Here is a 25,032-nt window from a genome sequence, read left to right as displayed (position 1 = left end):
GTAACACGTTGTTGGTATTATGTTGACAGCAGCAAGATGTTTGACGCCCGGTCTGGAAGTTCACGCACGCCTGCCCTTTTGGCGAGCTGCCCATGAAAACTTGATTAGGGGGCATCAAAACAGCAGCACATCGGCAACAGACCCCGAGCTCCGGTCAGCTGCATCCCGCCCACGTTCTGCCAACGCGACACGACCATTCGTATATGCCCAAGTTCGTTGTCGCCCACAAGTCCGGCGCTCACAGACTCGCGGCGATCGCGCTCTATCGCGCCCTGCTCTCGCAATGTAACAAACTCGACATTCCAGCCCAGCGCCGCTACGAACTGAACAATGTCGTCCGATGTCGTTTCGCAGGCTTCCGACACACGACGTCGCACCGCCAGTTGAAGCTATTGTTCGAAGCTGGCTACGAAGCCATTGACCATCTGGATGCTGCAGTGGCCGGCGATGCGGACAGCAAGCAATATGTGCTGGATCTGCTACAGAGGGCGCCGAAGAATGTGAAGAACGGGCCCTTGATCACGCGGCGCTCGATTAGCGAAGAGTACAATGAGCCTTTTGACTACAAAAGTGAGAGCACGGAGACAGATAACGCTGCGGTCGTGGAGGATGCGGCTAGCACGGGTACGCGTTGCGAGGTCGTCCTGGTCAAGCGCAACAGCGACACTGGCCGTATCACAGAAGGGCTGTCCCAAGGCGACGTGATCAGGCCGCCAATCTCGAAATATGTCTTCGACTCAACAACGTTGCGTGACACAGACTCGCCGCCCAAGTTTCAGTACCGCCCAGCAGACGCAGCGACCATTCCCCCTTCTCCACCTTCCGTTCTTGAGCATGCCACTCCCAGAGAATGGCTGGGCGGCTCCGGGCAACGGCACATCCCCAAGGTCTTCAGCGCCAACGCCATACCGGTCTTACGCATGAAGAAACCTCAGCCATTGGCTTTGACAAGGTATCTCAACTCTCGCATCAAGCAGCGCCAAAAACGACACGACTTGCGACATCATTTGCAGGAGCAGGAGGGTATCGCAGCTCAAGAGGACGAATGGGATGACATATTGCTTGCTTATGCTGGTATCAGCGATGCCGGCTCTCATGCAATCAGTCGGTCTCGGACCTCGCCTCAGGAGCCTCGCTGGGGTTCGGAGGTGAGCAGGTCTGTGAGAGAGGTGAATGCCTACCTGAACGAGGAAAAGGCAAAGAATCGACTCATGGCAGAGAAAATGTATGCTGTCGTCGATCGAGAAGAAAGCCTGGCAGAGCAAGAGAGGCAAGAGGATAAGAGACGGAGGAACGAGATTGCGGAAGGGCTTGCGGGATTGAGTGGCATGGTTGGAGGTAGCGGTAGTGCTGATGACACATTCTCTCGTTCCACTAGCTGAAGATGACTTGGTTCCGGAGTCGAACCCTCTACGCTATCACGGATCCTGCAAGACATCATACGTGCTGGTGCTCAACAATCTCAGACTACTGCGCTTCCAAAGAATTCGGGATTCGACCAACAAACAAGCACAATCTCGCCAACATTCTCCGTCGTTGCACACGTCTTCTTCCTGCCACTTGCACCGCTGACAACATGCAATTGTCCATCAAGGAGTCGGATAGGCGCGCGCTGGGATGCGAGTTGGCGTATTTGGGCCGGCCGACGGCTCATACATGTTTCCGGCTTCTGTGAGATCCATAACTTCTATGCCGCAATAATCGGTGTAGTGATGGCGATGATATTTTGCACATCGGTTAGATGCAGTGGCCCATGGCGAAGTCACCGCAGCGTCTTTGACTTTGCCTCCCGCAGTTGTCAGACCAGTGCGGACGCGGTTGAGGAAGTCGGCAGGGCCATTGCGATCAGCATGCGGTTCGCGAAGTCCGGAGCCTAGGACATGTTAGTAGTGCGTCTCCAGTCATGCAGACCATTACATACCCTGCCCCTTCCACACATGAAGGTCGACGATCACTTTTCTCAGGTTGTTACCCCAAGTGGTGTGCTCCCAGACCTCAGCCGCCAAGTCAGTAGGAAAGCGGTCCGATAGCTCGACTTTTTCGAAGATGCTGTCCAAGACCTTGTTGCCAAAGGCCTCGTCGCTCAGAGACTTTGCTAAGACGTATAGCAACATCAGGCGATGCCATTCCCTGTCTTCGTGAACCGTCTGCTCCCCGTCGTCAATATCGTCGATGTCGCCATCCCACTGCGACCAGATTTTGCCTGTGTACAAGTAAAGGCGCCAGATGGCGACGAGCTCTGGGTCTTGGTCTACAAGGTGGATAAGACCGTTGAGCCTCGCCGGAACATTGTACAGCCAGTGAGCTGTGGGAAGCGCCAGTGTGTCCGTATGTAGAGTTATAAAGTGCGGTTCTGGTCCCACAAACAGGAACAAGATCTGCTGGCCCAATCTGCAATCCAAATTAGCTCAATGCTGGAAAGACTGTCGAGGGCCTGGATTACGCACTTGGGTGCGTCGGCCAGAGGCGCGCGGCAACGAGCGAGTGCAGCTTCAAGGTCAATGACCTTTCTCTTGAGTAGTTCAACCTCGTCAATCCTCTTTCGCTTCTTGCCTGTCGATGGCGGTGAGAGCATCTTGTTTGCGTGTCGAAGCAAGACCGGGTGGTGGCGCGTGCTGGTTGTGACGAGAGTGAACAATGAGAAGCGGGTGGGGAACATTAATAGGTACGCAAGTGAGGTTTGGTTCAACAGCTGACTAGCCAATGTGAAGTGAGGTTTCTTTGAGCAGCTGCCTAGCCAATATGAGGTTGGCAGTTGATGCAGTCTAACGTTGCGCCGTTGGGCTTCTTTTGAGTGAACGAGGAAGGATACTTCTGTCGATATCTTAAGGTCAACCGGACAGGAAAACGCGCTTCACCAAGAACTCTCCGAAATCACTGTTTCCAGTCGTCTGCGGAGTGCCAATGCAGCGCTGCAATCTGTTGCCTGCATTCAGAGAAAGCCAGTTGCCAGCATCACCAGGTCGCTCGCCTTCATCGCCTGCAGGCCATTTCTTTCTCGTGCGTCGATCAACGACACACATCCCTCGTGTCCATTGTCCAGATGTCTCCACGCGCAGGTCTTCATCTTTGAGAATTTCCCAGCCCGACACGTCAGTAGCCATACAATACCAGATACAGAGCGGATCATGCAAGTGCAAACCGACCGCATCACCGGAGACGTCCTGCTGCAGGCTCTCCACTTTGTCGAACGTTGATGTGAGAAATGCCGTCGCCCACTCCGCCAGCGGCGATGCAGCGCTCACGAGAGGCTCACTCAATGTACGGAACAGGCCGCGACTGAGTGCATGACGTTCCGTGATGTCAAGAGAAAATAATGTGACCTTCAGTTGACGTGAGAGCTTTTCCGGATAATCTGCCAGGTATGGCGGTGGTGCCTGATCAGCCTGCTGCCCAGGAGGGGCGGGTGGTACTGGTGGCATGGTCGTTTTCGGCGTGGGAGAAGACAGTGCGTACACTCGAGCCGCAGCTACTGCATCTGCGAATGTGTTGAACTCGGCCACTGCATTGAACACATTAATTTGCGCATGGCGAAGGACCTTGGACTTTACTTACCTGGTGTCATCTGGCAAACGATAGACCTGCGTTAGCAAAAGTTGCTTGTCCACAGACACTCCGAAACTAGTCACTCACGTTGCCTTTCTCATCAACGTTGCCGCCCATAACTACCACTTCCTTGGCTCTGAGGAAAGTTTCTGGGTCTTGTGCTGCAGCATGTGCAAGATTGGTCAGCGGGCCGATTGCAACAATCGTAATCGTATCTTCAGAGAAGGTACTTTCATCAGCATCCATTATGTACGACTGCCACATCGATTTCATGCTTACCTGGCTCGTTTTCTCTGAGCAAGCGGAGGATCTCGTCAACTGCTGGTATTTTCGACGCAGTGAACATTGCGCCTTCGTTGCGCAGCTCACTTGCAATGATCTTATCGGCGTCAGTTCCAGAGCTCGCAGCTTTGTCAAAGAGGCCCTTCCACGTCTCGTTCGGGGTAAGATGAGGATGCTGCCATCTTGTCAGTCAATGATCTTTGTTGCCGGACTCTCAAATCTCCCACTGTTCCATGAATGCCTCCAAGACCATCTCTTCCATCTAGAAAATGGTCAGCTCCTGGTAGGGAAGCGAACACGGGAGAGAAGCTCACGAAAGAAGTCCGCCATCAACATTTGATCAGTAAGTGGATGATCGCTGCCAACAGCAACGATGGGCTTCGTTTTGCGCAGAGCGTCAAAACCCAGGGGCTTGCCTTGAGCTGCTCGCCACTCGATCTCTTTCTCAATATGGAAGAACATGGAAACGACATTTCTTAGACAGTTTTCCACGTCGATATTGCCATAGGTGATCGATAGAAGTAGTACTTCGAGTTCTTCCGGCAGGGCAGAGAGTGCCAGTAACATTGCCATAACATCGTCCACGCCCTTTCGTCTTGTTAGCATCATCTCGACAAAAACAGCTGTTCATCTCACTGGGTCGGTATCTATGATGACTTTTCGAGCCATGGCTGTGATTTTGCTGATGAAAATTTGTGCTTGGAGGTTGGTGAGTAGAACTCCAAAAGAGAGAGACCTCCAATTCTCCACGGGGCTCCAGAGCACTAATGGAACATCGGCAAACGAAATCTGTGCTGGAGGATGATTGTTACGTACAGAGCAAAGAGGCGCTTGGCGTCTGATCGCAGGTCGCCGAAACCAGCAGCCAGGATCTGACTCATGCCTAAGGCTGCACACAGGAGAAGCTTGGCACTACATTAGAAAATCTCTCCAGCTGCGCAACTCTGTTCTTTTTCCTTCAACAATGTCTTTAACCAGGCCACTTTTAGAGTCTCGGTGCGAACGTTCAGTGTTTGTGCAGGTCCCTCGAGGCCTCTTTGCGTGCTCCGGTGACCTCAGATTGAAATACACTTGTCTGGATAACCTGACAAACCGACTCGCGGTTTGCCCGATATCCTCCAAGCGTGACAAAAATTTATATACATGCGCGAATCGGCGCTCACTTGATGCCTTGGGACCGCTGCTTCATCTTCAATCTCAGCAGATTGGCCTTTGGGCAAGATACGGTGCTCGCGTCATCGCCTTCCTTCTGGTAGAAGAGGTTGCAACACTCGTATCTGGACGTGGCTGGGTCAGCGAATGCACGAGCGCGAGTTTTGTCGCATGTCTCACAGCGCGTTGATCTGCAAGCCCAGTCAGCGCGGTCTTCGTTCATCAGCAGCAAGAGAGCGTCTACCTGTTTCTGGCACTTCTCCTCCTTGTAGTTGTTCTTCTGTATGCAGTCTATAACGTGAATTAATGCGTGGCGGCCATTGACGGCATCCGCATACTCACCTTGAATTGCACAAGCTTGCGGGTGGCAGGGAGGGTCCGTCTTCAGACCGTCTTCAGGCGTTGTGGGCTTCACTTGATCATCAGAAAGTGAAGTGACGCGCTTGAGAGGAAGTGCACATACCATTGTCGCGTACAGTCCCGTTGCTCTGCTGGTGACTACTCGAACGAGCAACAAAGCAATCGTGACGCTCTTGGCGCGTTCCGGTCCTTCTTTCCCCACTCTCGAGGCTTCGATTCTACGTCAATCCAGTCCAGCGTTGTCGCACAAGGAAATCTGATTCGCAACACGCGCACACACTGTTTGCTCACTTCGCTCTTCGTAGTAGCAGCAGAAGAGCCTAGAAGCCACCGGACAAGGTCAGACGCTGAGTCGTGGTTGTTGCCGCTGCAGCGGATGCGACTGCCACTTGCAGATCACTTCCACCTTCCGAGCTAACGACAATTCACAGCACTCGCGCCACAAGGCTTCAACGCTTCAACTTCCAACTGAGCTTCACGCTCATTCACGTTAGTCAGCGGTCGACGGTATAAAACGCGCTTCGCTCTTCCGCCTCCAACGTAAACCCCTCCAACCACTTTCTTCCACATCGAAACCAACGCGGTACACCCTCCGACCCCGCTACCACCCACGCTCGAGTCCACGATGGCAGAAAACAACGGCACACCTCCTGCAGATCAACCCGATGCGCAGCAGCCTGCGAGCGAGCACTTGAACATTAAAGTGACGGATGGCAACAACGAAGTCTTCTTCAAGATCAAGCGCTCCACACAGCTGAAGAAGCTCATGGATGCCTTTTGCGACAGACAGGGCAAGAGCCCACAAAGCGTACGCTTCCTGTTCGACGGACAGCGTGTCAACGCGACGGATACGCCGGATGTGGTGAGTAGTTTTGCAATTAGATTCAAAGAAACACACGCTGACATTGTGCGCAGCTCGACATGCAAGACGGCGATTCGCTCGAGGTGCACCAGGAGCAGATCGGTGGCTGCTGATCGTCACGCGAGAAGGATACGAATCAAAACAGCGGCTGAGCTCTCGGTTGGATCAAGAGAGATATTTCCGAGTGGCTATCGAGTGCTACGAGAAAAGGACGCTTGTAAACGCGTCGCTTGCCATCTACAGGCAAGCACACATTGAGGTCGGGGAGCAGGTGCGACCACGGACACTTCAGCCTTTAAGATGGGCACAAGGCGCGGCGTCATGGAGTTCCAGTTCCGCGCACAGTCAACTGTGCACGGCACTTCGCAGATAGCTACACTGCCTGAATTTCAAAATCAGTTTCTATGCCACAGTCTCATGTGAATGTCGATCTGCAAATGAAGCAGCCAAACAGGTTGAAGCCCACGATGAGCACACAGGCTAGACTCGAAAGTCACAATCATTCAAATTGGGTATAGTGATAAACACGACTCGCTCCTCCAACTCCTCGCTGTCACACATATCTGATCCTCCCTCATGTCAATCATCATATCACTAAAATGGTGCCTGCTGAGGCTTTTGTGTTGTTTTGGGTGTGATTGCAGCTAGCGTGTGCGAAATCATGGTCTGAATATCCTCCATTCCATCCGTCTCGAGCGAGTGCATGAGTTCTTGCTGCTGCATTTGGGTGAGGCCTTCGCCGAAGACTCCCGTGTCCATATCCCAATACTGCGGGACATACGGCTGTTGGTCTTGACCATTTGGGTCTTGGTCGAACCCGCCCGGGAAGGGATAAGCAGGGTTCGTTGGATCGAAAGCCTCGTGCGTATATGGGTTAAGATGTTGCTGAGCCGGCAGTGTGGAAGTATTAAGCATGGGCTGCTGCTGTGGGGCGGTCCATCCAGGCACTGTGATATTAGGCATGAATTCCGGTAGGCTATTGAATTGTTCGCTGTGGTAGTGGTGCTGAGGCTGGTACTCCATCGATCCGATCGTTGTGATCGACTCAGAACTCTGTTGATGGTGACTTCCTGTGCTGGATAAATGCCTCGGCGGTGTGGGTACATTGCTGAAGTTTGAATCGCTACGATATGGCAGTGGTGGAGGTTCTTCGATACTGCCCCTTGCCGCCTGGTGATTGATGTATCCGAACGGAGGCTGCTTCTCGGGTGGCGTCGCCACAGATTGCGTGCTAAGCGTAGCCGGACTGGTCGCCCGTGACCGGCTGTCTGGGAACATCGACCCTGGGGACGCCGCATCGGAGGGCGTGTTGGCGGATATGGGTACATCGCCCTCTTTGTCATATATCTTCATGATCGCAAAGATGAGCTTTTGGTACAGCTGAACGGCAGAAGCCACACCAGGCCAACGTTCCGAGGCCTGCTGAATAGCCGTCATTGCAATGGCGAGGTGCCCCTCGACTGATTCACGGGTGTACTTCCGTCGCACTTCCACGTAGCTCAAGGACCAGAGCATAGTATTGATTGCCATGAAGAGCGATTGTGTGAAGATCCACGTGAGGTCAACGTTTCTCTTCGCAATTTGCCCTCGCTGCATGTAGATGTTGTACTCGCAGGCTTCGTAACATTTGAGAGCAGCTTCCACCGACGGTCGAGGCACTTGGGGAGATGGCCGATACAGAAATACGATCATGGTATTGTAGCGCCCGATGAACCAGACCTTGTCGAGACCGGCACCTTCGTCTTGGGAAGGCGCGGCATCCCTCCATGCAGTCAATTTTGCCTCCATACGAATGAACCATGGATCGCTATCGCTTTTCGGCTCTGGCCTTTTTTTCTGATACAATTTTCTCCGAATCTCGAGCTGAAGTAGCCGCATCTTGAAGAAGTGTATAGCGACCCATTTCTTGAGAGTCGGCCGCTGTGCAGCTGGATTGATGCCCTCGGGTGTGATGAATTGATCGTCACAAGTCTCGAACCAGCCAACATCGATGTGGTCTTGACCTGTCGCGAGCATGCCGGGTCTGCCGATCGAATGGGCGAGGCCCCACTCCATGACCATGATGCACCAGAATAAGCGCCGCCTCAGATCGATCTCAAGACAATCGGCAGTGCCATCCTGCTGTCCTCTCGTAATTGTCTTCTCCTCTGTGAGACCTAGCGCCTGCAGCAAACGTACTGCGATGCCCACCACGTAGTATATTGCAGTGCGTGTCGGCGTCAACAGAGAATACTCTGCCATGAGTGCGAAACACTGTAAGGTTTTCAAGTTCATCGGTCGTACGACGGCCTCCATGTACTTGAGGGCAGCCAAATAATAGCTGTCCGCCAGTCCTGCGTATTGCGTATCCATCTTCTGGAGACTGATTGCAATGACCATACGGCATACGAAATGCTGATACGGAGTGGCATGATCCGGCTGCACGTAAGCTGTGTCGAAATCTTTGTCTAGCGTGGGCTCGTGAAGTGCTGGATACATGGGCTGTACTTTCAGCTTGTATAGCTGCAGTAACAGATCGCCCAGAGATCGCATGGGTAGGTCCGAGGCAGCAACATCGCTGATCAAGGGATATATCTTCGAAGTTGGCTTTGCCTGTTCTTGCGCATACAACTCCTTGATCTGCCGCGCTTGCTGGTCCGGCACGATTTCTGTGATACTCTTTGCGTCGGTGAACTGCTTTGCCAGCTGCATGACCAGGCGGGTGATGGCGATGCCGCTGGAGGGTCCGAGATATTTCGATTCCTTCTCATCGTGCATGCGCACGTTCGCCGCGCGCATGAGAGCTTCGGGATCCTCATGGCCATCCTCATTCTCCACGCGGTCGAGCTCTTCCTCCAGCTCTCGGCATTTATGCTGTAACCAGACTACATAGTTGCGGTTGACATTGTGCCCTCGGGTGGAATCGTAGTACTCACAGATGGAATTCGTTCGCTCGCATGGTGTACAGCGTGGAAGGCCGGGATCGCATCGCGTCTTGCGCTTCACACGTTTGTCAACGTCTTGATCCTCGTCACAAGAGACACTCGGTGTGCTGGATTACCTGTCTACAGCGCGTGCACGCGGTCAATGTGTGAGCAACCTGACTCCCCGACGATCCATCCTCGGCACTTTCATGCCGCAGTGCGGCCTTTTTCCTCCCGCCGACATTGGTGTTCAGTGCGGCGAGCGGGTGAACTGCTGCCATGCTATGATCGATGGCAGAGGGTGCGCGATCGGTGGCGCATTGCGCGTTGCTTATCTCGCCACTTGCTGAGTGTCGTGGCCTGCGATTCGGCTTGGGAGCCGGCAAGAAGCTCTGTGGTGTCTGCGGCACTGGCGGGCACGTCGCTCTGCCGGAGGTGAGCGTGCGGTGATGATGCGCGCGCAATGGAAGATGTGGCAGCGGACTGGAGGTTGCGAAGCGACACGCTCATCAGACAGCACATTCCATATGGGCGCATATGAAGCTTCGGCGGTAACTAGTACCACCGTAAGACAGACCCCACCCGCGCAAAACGGAAGGGCTCACGGCGTGTCGCGCTCGCCATTCGCCAGGTGACGAGGGACGTGCCCGAGGCGAGTGCCGCGACACCGCTCCACGGCTCGGCCTGCGCGTAGGGCACACTCGGCAGAGCAGGCGTGCCAGTGGGCGCTGCTGGCGTGGCTGCTCGCGTCAATCACGGTGCAGGCCAGCAGCTGGGCGGCACGGACGAGGAGTGCGCTTCAGCTCCACGACACGCATGCTGCGAAGCAAGCAAGCAGTCTCAGCAGCGGACGGCGTCGACGTGGTGAGTGGGCATCGCCGTCAACGATCTGCCGAACCTGTCTGCATTCCACGCCTGCTCGAACCTTCCAAATTCGCGTATGCACATGCTGCCTTGCCTTATCGGCCCAGCTCTCACCAAAAGTGGGATCCGAGGTCGCGACTTCACTTGTTGATCTCTCCTTCCACGCTCTCGGATCCGCTCCGGGCACCGCTGCTGCAGGCCCAGACATTGCTGTCCTGTCCCTCGTGCGCTGCTCGTCGCGTGCAAGACACGACTTGACCAGCCAACTCGACGTCGTCCTTCGCGCCAATGTCGACACGAGTGGCTTAGCTGGTGGCACCCCCAGACGCAGCCGTGCTACAGGTACGTTTCGCCTGCAGTGCGCCTGCTTTTAGGGCTACATCGCCTGCGGGAGGCACTATGTGGACAGCACAGCGACATAAGCTGCGCCATGCCCTGCCTGTCGGTCGCGTATGTCTGCTGAGCCTGGCCCGCACTGTGGAACCCTTCTACAATCGACGAGCTGACAAGATGGCTCCAGGAAAATTCGACGCCAACGCCCTGATGCCTTTGGAAACCCCCATCCTCAAGGTCTCGCGGTATGGCTGTCTCCGAACGATCAAGGTGACGCGTGTCACTAACGCCGCGCTCTCGCCCTAGACCCGTCGCTGCATGCTCGAGATGCCGCAATGCCAAGATCAAGTGCGATGGGTGAGTTAATGCGAATGGCGCAGACACCACCGGAAGCACATTCGCTGACCTTTCGCCGCTTGGCCTTGAAGCAAATTGCCAGCTTGCTCATCGTGCGAGAAGAACGGAAGGGCTGCGGAATGTACCAGCACTAACGACCAGTTTGCACGCGGCAAAGAGCGCAGCTATGTGTCCACGCTGGAAACTCGGATCGAAAAGCTCAAAGAGAAATTAGAGGATGCCCGTGCCAGGAAGCCTTCGGTCGTGGACATGTTCGAGGATGACTCCGCCGCAAGACGTCAATCGTATCAAGTCCAGGAGCCACCGACTCCCAATACCCCGAACCAGACGAAGGCTATGAGGCGCAAAGAGGCCGCGACGATCGATGACTTGGTATCAGACTTTGGCTTCCTATCTGTCAATGCCACCGCACGAGACTTTTATGGCTTTACTAGTGCCATGTCGTACGCTCGACTTGTGCTCTGGGCAAGCTCGAAGGAACAACTTCCAAAGTCCATGTCACAAGAATTGCCTCCTCGCCATCAAGCAGTGTCTCTGATCCAGCACTACCTTAACAACGTCTTCGTCCTCTTGCCAGTCTTCGATGAGGCAAGCTTCTGGGGCTCTGTAGACAGAGTCTATTCACGCCATCAGCATTCAGCTGATGCACATGATCAGTACATGGTACGGATTGTACTGGCCATTGCGAGTGCTTCCATGTCCGAGCAGCGTGGCGACCAGCGCTACATGGAGGCCATAGGTCATATTTGCGCTGCTCTCAGTCACTCGGAAGATGTACTCCATCCTGGAGAAATTGCCAGTATCCAAGCTTTGATCCTCCTGACAGAGTTCGCGATGTTGGATCCTCACCACTTCGACTCGTGGGAATTGATTGGAGCTGCCTCCCGCGCAATGGTCGATCTTGGCCTGCACCAAGATCCTCCCAAGGGCACCGCGATGCCAAAGGCTAAGCTAGACTTGCGGCGACGAGTATACCACTGCGTGTACGCTCTGGATCGCTCCACATCTTTGGTGCAGACTCGCGCTTTTTCGTTCTCCGATGATAGCGCTAGAGTCAAAATACCTTTCTCGAAACCTACAAGCTCAGCTCCTACTTCCCCGGCGCCAAACACCTCACAAGGACTCTGGCTGCAATCATATGAGCACGTCGCGGACCTGATCAAGCTTCGTCAGATCCAGTCTCAATGGTATACAGACTTATTCCAATCTGGGCGCACCCGCTGGGACGAGCCATATCACTACATATGGGATACCTGTGATTCGATGCGCAAATGGTTCGACAACCTGTCTGCCTCGATGTCACCAAATATGCGGGCCTTTTTCGAGCTGGACTTGCTCTACTCTTACGTCTATGTACTGTCTCCATCGCCAAGAGTACCGGTCGTGCATCCCTTCGCGCAGAAGCTCATATTCGAATATTGCATCCGATATGCCGATCTCATGCTGCGCATGATTTGCGATCCTGGTTGTACATCTCCCCTGACCTTCTACGATGCCATGAGGGTGTACATGACTGGAAGGCAGTTCCTCGACGTGTTGCAACACAATATCGAAGGTCTATTGCCAGGTCACGTACCTGCTCATCCCGAAGTCAAGCCTTCAACTGCTGCACCGCCCCGAATGCCGGTTGCCGCTTTGCCATCGGGCGACACAGTTCTGAGATTCAACATCACACGCAGCATATCCTGTATCAAGCAAATTACAGAATGTCTCTCAAAGTTCGGCATTCGATGGGGTTATATGAGGTAAGATCATGAAGAAGGATGTGCCGTGCCATAACTGACACCTATGGCAGCTGGAATCAGCGATACCAAACTGAAACCTCTGGCATGCTCGATGAGCTGAACTCTCGCCTGCGCGAAATCGATGGAACAGCCCGACGGCAAAGCACCTGGCACCACCACGGATCGACCGGCTCGATTGGAAGTAGCATCAATGGCAGTCTGTCTTACGCAGGCTCTCCGTCAGCTCTGCCTGCTGGGCAATCTCTATATCAAGGGTCTCCAGCTGCTATGCAGCATACGCCTGGATCGATGCATGCGCATCCTGTGCATCAAGTCAGCCCGCCCGCGCAGCAAGTCCCGCAGCAGGTTTCGATGTATCAAACGACGCCACCTCTAGTTCATGGGCAGAACATACACGTTGGGCAGCAAGGACAACAGCAACAATCCTACTTCCAGCAACCTGTTTACAACTTCAACGAAGTCCCCATGCCGCAGCAGCAGCAGCATCAGCGGTCTGTCTCGCATCAGGCCCATGTCCATCCCGCTTCGCAGTTTGCAAACTGGACAGGATATGGAGGTCCTGGCGGTAATCCAGACACGCTTGATGAGGAGAACGCGGTACCTCCGATTTCATATAATCCCTGGAATGTTGATACTCAGGGCTAGCGTGTGCTAATGATGGGATCCAGATCGCAGTGGAAGCTACTCGGTCTGAAGCTGCCACCCGGCTCAACCCAGGAAGTCAGATTCATCCACACCAGGGTCCTGCTATCAATAGCGATGTGATATACCCGGTCCACGAAGCCGCGGGTCGCGCGGACAGATCACGACTCCTCGATTTCAGCATCCCGAAAACTTCGATTCTGCCAGAACTCGATGGCAGAGGGCCTGCACCTGCCCCGCCTGGCCGCCGCCAGCCGAGAAGCACTATGATGGATGCAGCTACGACCATCTCGTCCCTGCCAGTGCGACTGCCATATGCTGAATCGCCAGGCACTCTAGCAGATGGGCTGAATCGCACGACTGAGCGTGGCACATGACTCAATGCTCGCTCATGCCCCCTCGTCCCATGAGAATTTCCTCGCAACCTGTAGCCCTTTCCTGTGTCAGCGCTGACACTCGCCCGTGGGGGCTGATGGAGAACTTGTTCTCGGGTCATACGGTCGCTTCGCGGCGTTACGAGACACTCACTACCAGAGCCGTAACAGTAGAGGGGAGCGAAATCGATCGTGTATTGTTACACATGCTTTTTCGACAACATCGATATTTCGGAAAGGAACGAGAGGCCTTTTCAGAGGTTCTTCAGATAGTCAATGGTACAGAAACTATCAAAATGGCACTATGCGAACTCGAGTCGTTATACACGGAATCTTCTGCACTCGGCTCATAACTACATCAGCATGCCTTACAGTTCTTTTGTTCTTTCCTCTGACTCTGCGATCCATTTGTCTAGCATCTGACGATTGCGTGGTCGAAGTCCAATCTTGAAAGGCTTGGGATCCATCGTCAAGCCGTTCGGCAGCTTATTGCACTCCATGGCGTCGAGGATTGGCCGATCCTTGGGATCTTTCGCTTCCACAACTTCAAACGCGACAATAATCTTCAAAAAGGCAGTGTACAATTCCCGATTCGCCAAATGTGTTCCAATGCACATTCTTGAACCAGCGCCATAACCGTAATGAGGAGTCCCTCGCGTTGCAGAGGCGTCATCGATGGTTTTATCTGTGAGGTAGCGATCGGGGTTGAATGTATATGGATCTTTGAAGTGTGTGTCATCGTAGTGTGCGGCGTAGGCGTTCATGTAGAAATCTGTGCCTGCGGGGATCGTGGCGTTGCCCCATTTGACGTCTTTGACGCTGCGTCGGGGTAGGCAGATGGGGATCACGGACCAGAACCGGAGGGTTTCTTTGACGAGGGCTGTGATGAATTCGCATTTTTCTTCAACAAGGCAGCGTTCCCAGGCATCGTTGTTGGGGTATTGGGCTTGGATCTCTTCGTATGCACGCTTTTGGATTTCTTGGCCGTGGGGAGAGGAGAGGTATGCGACGCCCTGGAGGATAGTTAGGTCGATGTCATTCTCAAGGATGCTACGTGGGTGCTTACCATGATGAGATTGCCTGGTACTGTGTCAAGACCGGCAGAGACCATGCTGAGGCCGATGGACATGACCTCTGCTTCGCTGAGTTTGGCCTCGGGGTCCTTGAGGACGTGGCCACTAATGCATGGTTTGTCTTTGCCTTGCGCCATGCGTTCTTTTAATCCGTTGAGCAGCTTGTACATATACTTCGCCCTGCGAGCCTTGTACTCGAGAGGTTTGTCGTTGCCACCTGGTAGAAGTCGCATGAGAGGGATGTAGTCTGCCCAATTCGTGGCTGTGCTTCGAAATTTGCTGATCTCACGCTCGACGTGGACGATCTCTTTGAGCAGCTCGTCATCGATGTTGCCTTCAATTTTGTAGCCATAGTTGAGAGTCAATGATGTAGAGAGCGCGAAGCGGGAAAAGTACAAGTTGATGTCGACATCGCGCTGGCCGTAATCGGAGTCATGTGCCATCTCTTTGATGGACTTGGTCGATTCGTAATCAAGAATGGGCATGTAGCTCGCCACTGCTGGTCTGTTCAATGCTGTTGCAGCTGCCTTTCGTCTTGCCTTGCAACTCTCGTCCCAAGGGCTAGTTCCGATTGTGAAACCTTCACTGGAACTGACCACGGTGTGGAAGGTGTGCAATGTCGGTCTGCTGATCAAGGCGGATTGGTTCGTGATCCAAAGGTTCTTGACACTGTCGAATGTATTGGCGAAGACCACTCTGCGGTTTCCCAGACGAACTTGGAACACTGGACCATGCTTTTTGGCCATCTTCATCGCGTTAACGGCATGATTGTCTCCAAGTTGTGCCAGGTTGCCGACAATGGGAACTCCGGGCACCTCGGGTAGTCCTTTGATTCTGGGGACATTGGTCCTGTCAATGATCTTGATGGCCGTGTATATGGCGGCAATGAGGAAGAATGGCAGGATGTGTGGTTGGAGCAAGAGACCGACAATGCTTTGCGGCTCCGTCGAGTTCGCCATGACGGCGAAAACAAAGTGATGTGTTCCTGCCTCTTCGTCTGCACTTGCTTTTGGGATTCAAGAATATCAGGTGCGGAGACGATGTTGATGTGACTGAAAGGGTACGAGGCCGCTCAATGGCTAGAGTAGCGAAGAGCGATTGACGTTGTCTGATATACTCAAGCACGACGGAATCGAGGAAGAGAGTCGCCGATTAACCGTACGAACAATGTCGATACACCATGCTAGAAGGTGGACATGGTGCACTTTCACGCACCTTTGATTCCGTCCAGGACATCATCTTTGCCATGATTGGTGCTCAAAAGTGGCACCAAGAGTACCAAGTACAGCCCCAGGTGGTGAGAAAGTGGGGATTAGGTTCGGTGGAGGAGCTTGACAGCGGGTCGAGGGCGCGAGCGCGGAATTTGATCCGCCACACTCTTCTGAACAGCATGTCCGTGCGCATTCAAGCTGCACTTACGAGAATTGCGAGCCTAGGAGTGCGTAGACCCATGCTACGGTACATGCGGATGATAGTGGGACGTCTGGGCTGTGGAAGGATATGGCAAAGTTGTTTGCTCGTCAACGAGTTTGCACTAGGGCTTGAGGGTCTAGAAGCACTATGCTCAGAATTTGATATCCAGGGCAGGTTCGATGCGGCCAATGCATTGGCCAAAACCCACAATCGCACCGTTCTCAGACCCACAGTGTCCGGTCAAGGAGACAGTATCCCCATCCTCGAGGAATTTGCGAGTCTCGCCTCCAACGAGCTTCACGTCTTCCTTGCCGTTCTCCGTCTGTTCCAACAAAGCTCCTTTCTCCTCTTTCGTTGTGCCACTGATCGTTCCAGATCCCATGAGATCACCTACATTGAATGGACACCCGCCAATCGTGTGATGAGCGAGCATCTGTGGGAAGGAGAATAGCAGCTGTGTCGCTGACGTTCGAGAAAGTATGGTAGTGTCGCCAGACGATGGCGTGAGAGCGAACGACAAGTCGATTTTGTAATGCGACTCTCGTCCCTTCTCATTAAGATATGGCAGCAGTTCAGTGTCGTTTGGGATGCCGGAAGTCTTGAACGGCTCGAGAGCATCCATCAAGACGACCCAAGGTGAGATGGTGGTGCCGAAGTTCTTCGAGTTGAATGGACCTAGTGGCACATATTCCCAGGCCTGGATGTCGCGAGCGGACCAGTCATTCATTAGAACCACGCCGAATAGATGATCCGGTGCGTCATCAACACTGATGGGTTGTCCCATTTGATTGGGTTTGCAGACAAAGCAGCCGAGCTCCAGCTCGATGTCCAGCTTCTTGCATGGACTGAGGATTGGCTGCTTCTTCTCAGCTGCTGGGTTGGCTAGTATTTGCCCTGTAGGCCTTCGAATGGGCGTGCCAGAAACGACCACAGAGCTGGCACGTCCGTGGTAGCCTACGGGGAGGTGCTTGTAGTTCGGCTGCAATGCGTTCGCTGCACCGCGGAAAAGGACACCGACATTGTATGCATGATTCAAGCCTGCGTAGAAGTCCTGCTCAAAAGTCAGCTCAGGCTGTCATTGAGAGACGATCAAACGTACCGTATAGTCACCTATCTGCATAGGTAAATGTGTTTGAACCTGATCAAGAGGAAGAAGGGCCTGCTTCTGCAAGGCCTCGTTCCGTTCTAGCACTTCCGGGAATGGTCCATCTTTGAGCAGTACGCTCTGAATGTACTCGCGCACAACCTTGTGAACAGGACGTCCGAGTGCCGCAAAGGCGTTCAAGGTGGGGGAGGAGAAGACTGCCTGGTGAGGCTGGATGGCAGAAAGCTTGGCGAAGCCATTCCCTTCTGTGAAAGCGTGAAGGTCCAATGCATGATCCCCAATGGCAATGGCAGGTCGCGGTTGCTTCGAAGACTGTGTCGATATGATTCCGAACGGAATGTTGTGCAGGGAGAAGTGACTCAAGGGGTCAATCTGGAGCCAACTCTTGAGAGGCGCCATGATGGAGCGTATCTTGGCCAGCTTGTTGGTGAGGGTGGAGGCGGGGGACGAGATGCGGCTCAGGGAGGATGATCAGGAGCTGCGGGAGCTCTCGCCGTGTGCTCAAAGCTGTAGCGACCAGACGCAGTGGCAAAGCTAATGGCAGCGTGTTGGCAGGGCATCTTGCACCGAACTTATTATGGACAACGTCGGTGTTGATGGCTACTGATGGCTTTGGCGCAATGTTGCGCGCGGAAAGCGGCCGCCCGTCGCGCTTAACCCGAGATCGAACCCTGGCACATCGAGAGATGACACTGCACGATGAGCCTGCGGTAACCTTTTGTAGGCGGAATTGCATCACGGAATGCTGAGCTGGAGCTGTTGCGCGGGACTTTCGGTCAGCACTGCCTGCCATAAGAGCGACGCAGTTGTAGTCCCGTTGTTCTCAGGCAAGTACCTCATTTTCTTCTCTCCATCATCATCACCATGCCCGTCACACAGTTCAATCGCGCCGAGAAGTACAGGTACCAGAACGGCTTCGGCTGCTACCACGAGACGGAGGCAGTCGATGGCGCCTTGCCTGTCGGTGCCAACAACCCTCAGAAGCCGGCATACGGTCTATACAACGAGAAGCTGTCCGGCACAGCGTTTACCGCACCACGACACGAGAACAAGCAGTCCTGGCTGTACCGCATCCTCCCCGCGAGCGCACACTCCAACTTCGAGCCTCGAGAGAGCTCTTCGTACGACCTGAACCCTGGTGGGCTGCGAGATGCCAAATGGCATCAGATCCCCAACCAGCTGCGATGGAACCCCTTCGATCTCGATGAGACTGTCGATTGGATACACAGCCTGAAGTTGGTGGCGGGAGCGGGTGATCCAACTATGAAGACCGGTCTGGGCATCCTCATCTATGCTGCAGGCAAGGATATGGACGAGAGGCATGCTTTCTACAGCGCAGACGGCGATCTTCTGATTGTGCCGCAGCATGGTGCTCTGGATGTCCAGACTGAGTTGGGCAAACTCCTGGTGAGGCCCAATGAGATTTGCGTGATCCCGAGAGGCATTCGACACCGCATTACACTACCCGACGGTCCTGTACGTGGCTTCGTGCTTGAACTCTACCAAGGCCACTTTGAGCTGCCAGACCTCGGGCCCATTGGCTCCAATGGTCTGGCGAATGCACGCGACTTTCAAGCTCCAGTCGCCGCCTTTGACGAGGATACCGAGAATGAGCATACGCTCTTTGCCAAATTCTCAGGGACACTCTTCGCGGCCAAGCAAAATCACACTCCGTTCGACGTCGTTGCATGGCACGGCAATTACTATCCATACAAGTACGACCTAGGACGGTTCAACACCATTGGCTCGATATCCTACGACCACCCAGATCCCAGCATCTTCACTGTCTTGACGGCTCAGTCCGATCACCCCGGCACAGCTGTGGCAGACTTTGTCATCTTCCCACCTCGATGGCTGGTCGCCGAAGACACCTTCCGCCCGCCGTGGTACCACCGCAATACTATGTCTGAATTCATGGGCCTCATCCACGGCCAGTATGACGCAAAGACCGGCGGAGGTTTCCAGCCTGCAGGTGCCTCTCTTCACAACGTGATGAGTGCGCATGGACCAGATGCATCGACACACGAGAAAGCGAGTAATGCAGAGCTGAAGCCAGCAAAGGTGGGTGACAACAGCATGGCTTTCATGTTCGAATCGTCTTTGATGGTCGGCGTTACGGAGTGGGGTCTAAACCAGTGTAAGAAGGTCCAGGAGGATTACAATGCAGAGTCCTGGGAGCCATTGAAGCCGCACTGGCCAGGCAAGGCCAATCTCAAGAAAGGCGGAACAAATGGCACACATGCCGCCAGCACTGAAGAAGCAGATAAACAGCAATTACCCCACTACTCATAAGTTGGAATCTATAGCCATTGCATGCAAATGGTATCCGATTATCAAGTATGAACAAATTCACCTATTTTGCATAGTTTTCATAAAAGTTCACGAATGGCTTTCACATTTCATGTGCAAGCGATGCCGGAGACTAGGCTAACACGGGAATAATAATCGAGACCCCAGATCTCCCCACAAACGGAGTAAAGCTCCTCGGATAGCGTGAACCCTGCTTCTCTGAGCCCCACAGCTATCCGAGGCCATGGTCTGGCTACCGACTCTGCAGTCGAGAGTCGGCAGCAACCAGAAGTACACCACGTGTGATTCCACGTCGCGGAAGTCTACATCACCATCCCGGTCGCTAAAGATATCTCTTCAATTTTCTCATCTTGAAATATCTTCCGAATTCACAGCAAAAGCGCACAAACATGACAGCCAAAACTCAAGTCGCCGTACCCTTCGCCGAACCACCGTGGAAGAATGGTCTCCCCAGTTTCTGGCTCACACCAGAACTGAAGCAATGGCAAGAGAAATGCCACTCTTTCATCCAAGAGCATTTGACACAACATGCTTGGGATTGGGAGAAAGAGGAAACCATACCAGCACACGTCTTTGAGACATTTTCCAAGCATAATATGTTGATTCCTTCTCTGCCTGCTCCCCTGCCAGTCAAAGAATTGCATGCTGCAGGGATCTACGATATTCTAGGGACCAAAGTGGAAGATTTCACGAATTGGCATAATTATATCTATGGAGATGAGCTGATTTCGTCTGGATTGGCGGGGCCTAGTGGTAGTTTGACGACGGGAATGGCGTTTGGTAAGATCGAGATGGGTACTGGAAATTTGCTGTGAAATGTCGGACTGATAATGGACTGAAAAGGTGTGCCACCGATTATCAAGTTTGGAAACGAGCAATTGAAGAAGAAGTTCTTGCCTGATCTTCTGACCGGAAGAAAACGCACATGTATTGCCATTACAGAACCGGATGCTGGTTCCGATGTTGCGAACATCCGCACCACCGCAGTCAGGAGCAAGGATGGCAAGAAGTTCATCGTTAACGGCACGAAGAAATGGTGAGTTGGAGCGATTCTTCGATCCGGAAAGTGCTTCTGATTCTGACGCTTTCCAGGATTACAAACGGGTTCTGGAGTGACAACGCGTGCATGGCCGTGCGCACTGGAGGGCCCGGAGCAGCGGGTCTGTCACTACTGGTGGTTCCTCTGAAGGGGCACAAGGGTGTCGAGATGAGGCGATTGAAGGTTTCAGGACAAATCAGTGCTGGCACGACCTTTATCGAGCTTGACGATGTTGAAGTGCCCGTCGAAAACCTCATTGGTGAAGAGGGGAAAGGTAAGATGTGGTCTCTCACCTTACCTGCCAATGTTTTGCTGATACATTGTCAGGAATGCTGTACATCATGACCAACTTCAACCATGAGCGCCTTAGCATCGCTATCGGCGCAACACGACAGGCTCGTGTAGCGCTTGGCTCGGCATTCGGGTATGTGCTCAAGCGAGAAGCGTTCGGAAAGACACTTTTCGAGCAGCCAGTCGTCCGACATCGCTTGGCTAAGGCCGGACTTCTGCTCGAATCGCAGCAAGCTTGGATCGAACAGTTCATCTTCCAGATGACCAAAATGAAGAAGGAAGATGCGGACCGCGAGCTTGGAGGCTTGACGGCAGGAGCAAAGGCGAATGCGGCCATGGTGGTAAGTCCAGTTCAGAGCGTGCAGTGTGATCTTCGAAAGCATGCTGATTTTTGCAGCTGAAAGAGTGTGCCGACTGTGCCGTGTTACTCTTCGGAGGAAACGGTTACACTCGCTCCGGCCAGGGTGAGATTGCCGAGAGAATGTGGAGAGAAGTCAACGGCAACCGCGTGCCTGGCGGCAGTGAGGATGTCATGCTTGATCTCATGGTCCGACAACTGGGCAAGAATTATGAGCGGAAGCTCAAGGAGCTTATGATGACGCCTGGCTCCAAGTTGTAGAAGTCGTGTATCAGGCAGAAAAGTGCCAGTAGATATATCCCAGATGCCATAATATGCTTCCCTGCTATGCTATCCCACATGTTGATCTTTTGCCCACGACTGTGCTTCGTACAATATATCGATGTTGAATGCGGGCGACAGTGCTAGTCGTCCCAGATGGCTTTCTTCGCGGCTTCTGCCTCTCGTTGCTTCCGCTCTTCCTCAGCCTTGGCCTGATCGCGTTTCTTCTTCTCCTGCACCTTCATCGCCTGATCATATTCCCGCTGTTCTGGAGTGCGCTTCGGTGCTCTCTGCCCCAACCCAGCGGCGATGAGTCGTGAAGCGACCGCAGTTGTCTTTTCTGGCCTTCGTTCTGGCGTCTCACTGCCGCGAGGGGACGAGTTCTGAGGCGGGCTCTCTAAGCCTAAGGGCCCAAAGTTTTGGTAGTGAAATTCACGCTGCCTAGCATCAGTGGGCGAGGAGGGTGTCGGCGGAGGAGGACCCGGCAGATTGGCTGTGGACGGACGGGCGGGGGTGGAGGCGGCCCCATTGTCCTCGTTCTCGTCGGCAGCGGCATCCACCTCATCCTCCCATGACTCGGCGGGCTCGGGCTTGCGCGACTTGATGTTGTCGGCGATCTTGAGCTTGCCGAGCGACTCGGCGACGTTGGCGGGAGACATGAGGTGCTGGGGAGCAATGGCAATGGAGCCTCTGTCGGTCAGCAAGCATGAACGCACATGGCAATCTAGATCTTTTTGTGTTTGCTGCGGGTCGCGCCGAAAGCTGGGGAAAGCAGGAGCAATGGAGGCGACGTCATTTTTGGCTGCAGGCGAGAACAGCAGCAACAGCGACATTGAACAGGGAAGGCACGATGAATTTTCAACAGCGATGCTACGCCTCCGGAGTTGCGATTATTCCCAGCACCCGCGTCGAGGCAATGTCGCTACATTCAGGAACAGGCAGGAGCTGCACGCCAGCACGTCTGCTGCTGGCTGCCGATGTCGGCATTCCCGGCGATGAAATTATTCCCGCGAAGCTTCACGTCGACGCGGTTGTCGGTAAACTGGTATAAAAGCAAACTGGACCATGATGTCGCGTGCGGCTCAATGAGACACGGCCCTTTCTGCACCCTCTCGACCTCTCTCTCCTCTCCATCCTCATTCCTTCTCCTCAAGCATCACTCATTCACTTCGCGCGCCGCTGCAGAAAGAAGCTGTGTAACGTCATGGCCACGGCTGTCAGAAGCTCACGAGCTTCACGTCTCACACAGACGACACGATGTATACCGCAGAACTCCACAAGACCCTTCTCGAGCTCGCCGCTGAGAGCTTCGTACGATGACACGGTGCACAATCTCAAGATTGGCAAGCACACGCGTGTTATGTACCAGGGCTTCACAGGGCGAGTTGCCACGGGAAACGCGAAGGACAGCTTAGCATATGGCACCAACATCGTTGGTGGTGTGACGCCTGGCAAGGAGGGGGAGCACATTGGTCTCCCTCTGCTGCCAGATATGAAGAAAGCCAAAGAGCAGCTCAAGCCAGACGCTACAGCAGTCTTCGTGGCAGCATCACAATGTGCGAAAGCCATCGAAGATGCCATTGAGGCTGAGATCCCGCTGATTGTTTCTGTTGCTGAGCATATCCCCGTGCATGATATGATGAGGGTGAGCGTGAGCACTAGTCAGGCTTCCACACATTCGCTGACATGCCACAGGTTGCAAGTATATTGAAAACCCAATCCAAGTCGAGACTGGTTGGCGCCAATGCACCAGGAATCATTGCACCAATTGGGTTTTGTCGAATCGGTTTTCAGCCACTGCCTACATTTGCTCCAGGTCACATTGGCATTGCTGCAAAGTCTGGCACTCTTTCCTACGAAGCGGTTGCCTCCATCACAAGAGCAGGTCTTGGCCAAAGTCTGGTAATTGGAATGGGCGGCGATATCGTGGCAGGTACCAATCTTGTGGATGCTCTTAGGGTCTTCGAGAAGGACGATGAGACGGAAGGCATCGTTCTGATTGGAGAAGTTGGAGGCAAGGCAGAAGAAGACGCAGCAGACTGGATTAAGGATTACCTGAAGCGAGAAAAGAACCCAAAGCCCATTGCAGCCCTCGTCGGCGGCAAGTGCGCAAGACCGAACACAGTTATGGGACATGCAGGTGCATGGGCAGCTCGGGGTGAGCACAACTCTCACGAAAAGTACAGCGTACTCAAGGAGGCCGGTGCTACCATGATCGATCATCCAGAGAACTTTGGTGGCATTATGAAGACACTCTTGTCACAGAGCGGCCGCGACGTCAATAAGATTCAACAGAACGCCCAGGCTACACAGAAGCGCGGATATCACACCCTGCGTCGAAGTCCAGCATCAGCCCGATCAGGTCCAGTCCTTCGCCCGCGACAACAGACACAACAGCAACGTGGACTGCACATCGCCCCCGAGCTCACGCCAGTCCCACTCTTCCCCTACCTCTCCAAGATCCAGGGTGTCACCCTCGCACTCGATGAGTCTCCCAAAGACGGCTACTATGTAGGCATCATCGTCGATCGAACCGAACGCTGCCCCTGCATCGCCGTCGCACCCACCGCCGACCCTTCCACAATCGACGCCCGCGTCAAGCGCTTTCCCTACGATTGGCGAGAAGGCCCCTCTGAATCGCTCATAGCTTCTGCAGTCGACTACCTCCAAATCGGATCTCAACAAACGGCTCGTCAACAAATCACCCAACTCATCACCTCCCTCGCAAAAATGTACACAGAAAAGGAAGCCATCATTCTCTCCGGCTGTCTCTCCATCGGCGGCTCCGGTAACCTCAAATTACACCAACCCTCCCTCACTCTCATGTTCGACGACGCCGCATACCGCAGCACAAAACGACAAGAAGACATCCATCGCCTACGACAAAAAGACCAGGAAGTCCCCGAAGAAGTGGAAGCGGAAAAGGATGGCATCGTCTACGTCAAATTTGACGACCCAGACGCCAAAATCGGTACACTCGTCAACGGAGCCGGTCTCGCAATGAACACCGTCGACGCACTCCGACTACATGGTGGCTCAGCCACAAACTTCCTCGACACCGGCGGCAAAGCTACTTCCGAGACTGTGAAAAAGAGCTTCGAACTCATTTTACAAGATCCCCGCGTCAAAGTCATCTTCGTGAATATTTTTGGCGGTCTCACAGACGGAGGCATGATTGCGAATGGAATTTTATTGGCGTTTAAAGAGGTGGATATGAAGAATATTCCCGTCGTCGTACGGATACGAGGCACGAATGAGGAAGTGGGACAAAAGACAATTGCCGAGTCTGGGTTAGGCTTGGATGCATTTGATAAGTTTGAGGATGCTGCGAAGAGGGTCATTGAGATTGCGAACTCATGATCGGTGCGTTAGGAGAAGCATTTCATCGTTAACAGTGTGCCGACATTTTTGAACGGATCTGCGAGGCATATACAGGGAAGAGGGTTAAACGGAATGTGAGATCAGTTCCACCAATAGGAGCCTCGGCAAGACTTTCTTGTTCTTTTATACAAATGATATGCACACATTTCTGGCATCTCCGTGCCCAACACCTGTGAGCAGTGATGACGATCATGTTGGCCCTCCGAACACGGCCATTCTCTATATCCTGGTCCCGACATGTGATGATGGGTCTAAGGGCCGCCAAACTGCTGGCTTCCCTTCGGTTTGCTCTGTTGTCTGTTTCGCTATGCTAATCAAACAAATTTGTGCTTGCAATCCGAGTCAGAGATGTGCACCGATGGCATTGTGAGTGTCCTGAAA

The 25,032-nt window shown here is 53.7% G+C and overlaps 15 protein-coding genes across 15 annotated transcripts; 8 read left to right on the top strand and 7 right to left on the bottom strand.

The window, feature by feature from the left end:
• Nucleotides 1–203: 203 nt before the first annotated feature.
• On the top strand, nt 204–1,382 carry RHO25_000767 (uncharacterized protein; the record flags this gene model as incomplete). The annotated part of the gene is made up of 1 exon (XM_023593372.2): nt 204–1,382. One exon carries the CDS (start codon nt 204–206, stop codon nt 1,380–1,382), a length of 1,179 nt encoding a protein of 392 aa, XP_023459248.1.
• A 207-nt stretch (nt 1,383–1,589) lies between these two features.
• RHO25_000766 (uncharacterized protein) lies at nt 1,590–2,575 on the bottom strand (the record flags this gene model as incomplete). Its single annotated transcript, XM_023593371.1, has 3 exons — nt 1,590–1,873; nt 1,922–2,391; nt 2,448–2,575. 3 exons carry the CDS (start codon nt 2,573–2,575, stop codon nt 1,590–1,592), a joined length of 882 nt encoding a protein of 293 aa, XP_023458666.1.
• A 256-nt stretch (nt 2,576–2,831) lies between these two features.
• Nucleotides 2,832–4,497, bottom strand: RHO25_000765 (uncharacterized protein; the record flags this gene model as incomplete). The annotated part of the gene is made up of 6 exons (XM_023593370.2): nt 2,832–3,502; nt 3,630–3,761; nt 3,826–4,003; nt 4,056–4,090; nt 4,143–4,416; nt 4,465–4,497. 6 exons carry the CDS (start codon nt 4,495–4,497, stop codon nt 2,832–2,834), a joined length of 1,323 nt encoding a protein of 440 aa, XP_023458667.1.
• A 490-nt stretch (nt 4,498–4,987) lies between these two features.
• On the bottom strand, nt 4,988–5,446 carry CMC4 (Cx9C motif-containing protein 4, mitochondrial; the record flags this gene model as incomplete). The annotated part of the gene is made up of 4 exons (XM_065602056.1): nt 4,988–5,105; nt 5,161–5,171; nt 5,225–5,271; nt 5,323–5,446. 4 exons carry the CDS (start codon nt 5,444–5,446, stop codon nt 4,988–4,990), a joined length of 300 nt encoding a protein of 99 aa, XP_065458128.1.
• Nucleotides 5,447–5,965: 519 nt separating this feature from the next.
• On the top strand, nt 5,966–6,315 carry RHO25_000763 (uncharacterized protein; the record flags this gene model as incomplete). The annotated part of the gene is made up of 2 exons (XM_023593368.2): nt 5,966–6,202; nt 6,256–6,315. The coding sequence occupies 2 exons, from the start codon at nt 5,966–5,968 to the stop codon at nt 6,313–6,315; spliced, it is 297 nt and encodes a 98-aa protein (XP_023459839.2).
• A 481-nt stretch (nt 6,316–6,796) lies between these two features.
• RHO25_000762 (uncharacterized protein) lies at nt 6,797–9,386 on the bottom strand (the record flags this gene model as incomplete). Its single annotated transcript, XM_023593367.2, has 2 exons — nt 6,797–9,181; nt 9,243–9,386. The coding sequence occupies 2 exons, from the start codon at nt 9,384–9,386 to the stop codon at nt 6,797–6,799; spliced, it is 2,529 nt and encodes an 842-aa protein (XP_023459838.1).
• Nucleotides 9,387–9,632: 246 nt separating this feature from the next.
• RHO25_000761 (uncharacterized protein) lies at nt 9,633–13,049 on the top strand (the record flags this gene model as incomplete). The annotated part of the gene is made up of 6 exons (XM_023593366.2): nt 9,633–9,736; nt 9,800–10,311; nt 10,490–10,547; nt 10,609–10,659; nt 10,731–12,404; nt 12,455–13,049. 6 exons carry the CDS (start codon nt 9,633–9,635, stop codon nt 13,047–13,049), a joined length of 2,994 nt encoding a protein of 997 aa, XP_023459833.2.
• Nucleotides 13,050–13,419: 370 nt separating this feature from the next.
• RHO25_000760 (uncharacterized protein) lies at nt 13,420–13,773 on the top strand (the record flags this gene model as incomplete). The annotated part of the gene is made up of 1 exon (XM_023593365.1): nt 13,420–13,773. The coding sequence occupies one exon, from the start codon at nt 13,420–13,422 to the stop codon at nt 13,771–13,773; it is 354 nt and encodes a 117-aa protein (XP_023459832.1).
• Nucleotides 13,774–13,788: 15 nt separating this feature from the next.
• On the bottom strand, nt 13,789–15,452 carry RHO25_000759 (uncharacterized protein; the record flags this gene model as incomplete). The annotated part of the gene is made up of 2 exons (XM_023593364.2): nt 13,789–14,433; nt 14,487–15,452. The coding sequence occupies 2 exons, from the start codon at nt 15,450–15,452 to the stop codon at nt 13,789–13,791; spliced, it is 1,611 nt and encodes a 536-aa protein (XP_023459831.1).
• A 221-nt stretch (nt 15,453–15,673) lies between these two features.
• On the top strand, nt 15,674–16,046 carry RHO25_000758 (uncharacterized protein; the record flags this gene model as incomplete). Its single annotated transcript, XM_065602055.1, has 2 exons — nt 15,674–15,931; nt 16,032–16,046. 2 exons carry the CDS (start codon nt 15,674–15,676, stop codon nt 16,044–16,046), a joined length of 273 nt encoding a protein of 90 aa, XP_065458127.1.
• An 11-nt stretch (nt 16,047–16,057) lies between these two features.
• Nucleotides 16,058–17,410, bottom strand: RHO25_000757 (uncharacterized protein; the record flags this gene model as incomplete). Its single annotated transcript, XM_023593363.2, has 2 exons — nt 16,058–16,957; nt 17,006–17,410. 2 exons carry the CDS (start codon nt 17,408–17,410, stop codon nt 16,058–16,060), a joined length of 1,305 nt encoding a protein of 434 aa, XP_023459830.1.
• A 465-nt stretch (nt 17,411–17,875) lies between these two features.
• Nucleotides 17,876–19,303, top strand: RHO25_000756 (uncharacterized protein; the record flags this gene model as incomplete). Its single annotated transcript, XM_023593362.2, has 1 exon — nt 17,876–19,303. The coding sequence occupies one exon, from the start codon at nt 17,876–17,878 to the stop codon at nt 19,301–19,303; it is 1,428 nt and encodes a 475-aa protein (XP_023459837.1).
• A 407-nt stretch (nt 19,304–19,710) lies between these two features.
• On the top strand, nt 19,711–21,270 carry RHO25_000755 (uncharacterized protein; the record flags this gene model as incomplete). Its single annotated transcript, XM_023593361.2, has 5 exons — nt 19,711–20,101; nt 20,165–20,357; nt 20,414–20,634; nt 20,688–20,992; nt 21,049–21,270. 5 exons carry the CDS (start codon nt 19,711–19,713, stop codon nt 21,268–21,270), a joined length of 1,332 nt encoding a protein of 443 aa, XP_023459836.1.
• A 143-nt stretch (nt 21,271–21,413) lies between these two features.
• Nucleotides 21,414–21,929, bottom strand: RHO25_000754 (uncharacterized protein; the record flags this gene model as incomplete). Its single annotated transcript, XM_023593360.2, has 1 exon — nt 21,414–21,929. The coding sequence occupies one exon, from the start codon at nt 21,927–21,929 to the stop codon at nt 21,414–21,416; it is 516 nt and encodes a 171-aa protein (XP_023459835.1).
• A 545-nt stretch (nt 21,930–22,474) lies between these two features.
• RHO25_000753 (uncharacterized protein) lies at nt 22,475–24,630 on the top strand (the record flags this gene model as incomplete). The annotated part of the gene is made up of 2 exons (XM_023593359.2): nt 22,475–22,915; nt 22,966–24,630. 2 exons carry the CDS (start codon nt 22,475–22,477, stop codon nt 24,628–24,630), a joined length of 2,106 nt encoding a protein of 701 aa, XP_023459834.1.
• Between the last annotated feature and the right edge of the window lie 402 nt (nt 24,631–25,032).

The sequence above is a fragment of the Cercospora beticola genome, chromosome 1 (assembly GCF_033473495.1).
Source record: "Cercospora beticola chromosome 1, complete sequence".
Classification (NCBI taxonomy): Eukaryota; Fungi; Ascomycota; class Dothideomycetes; order Mycosphaerellales; family Mycosphaerellaceae; genus Cercospora; species Cercospora beticola.
The sequence above is the reverse complement of the archived record's forward strand: the minus strand, read 5'-3'. Positions and strand labels throughout refer to the sequence as shown.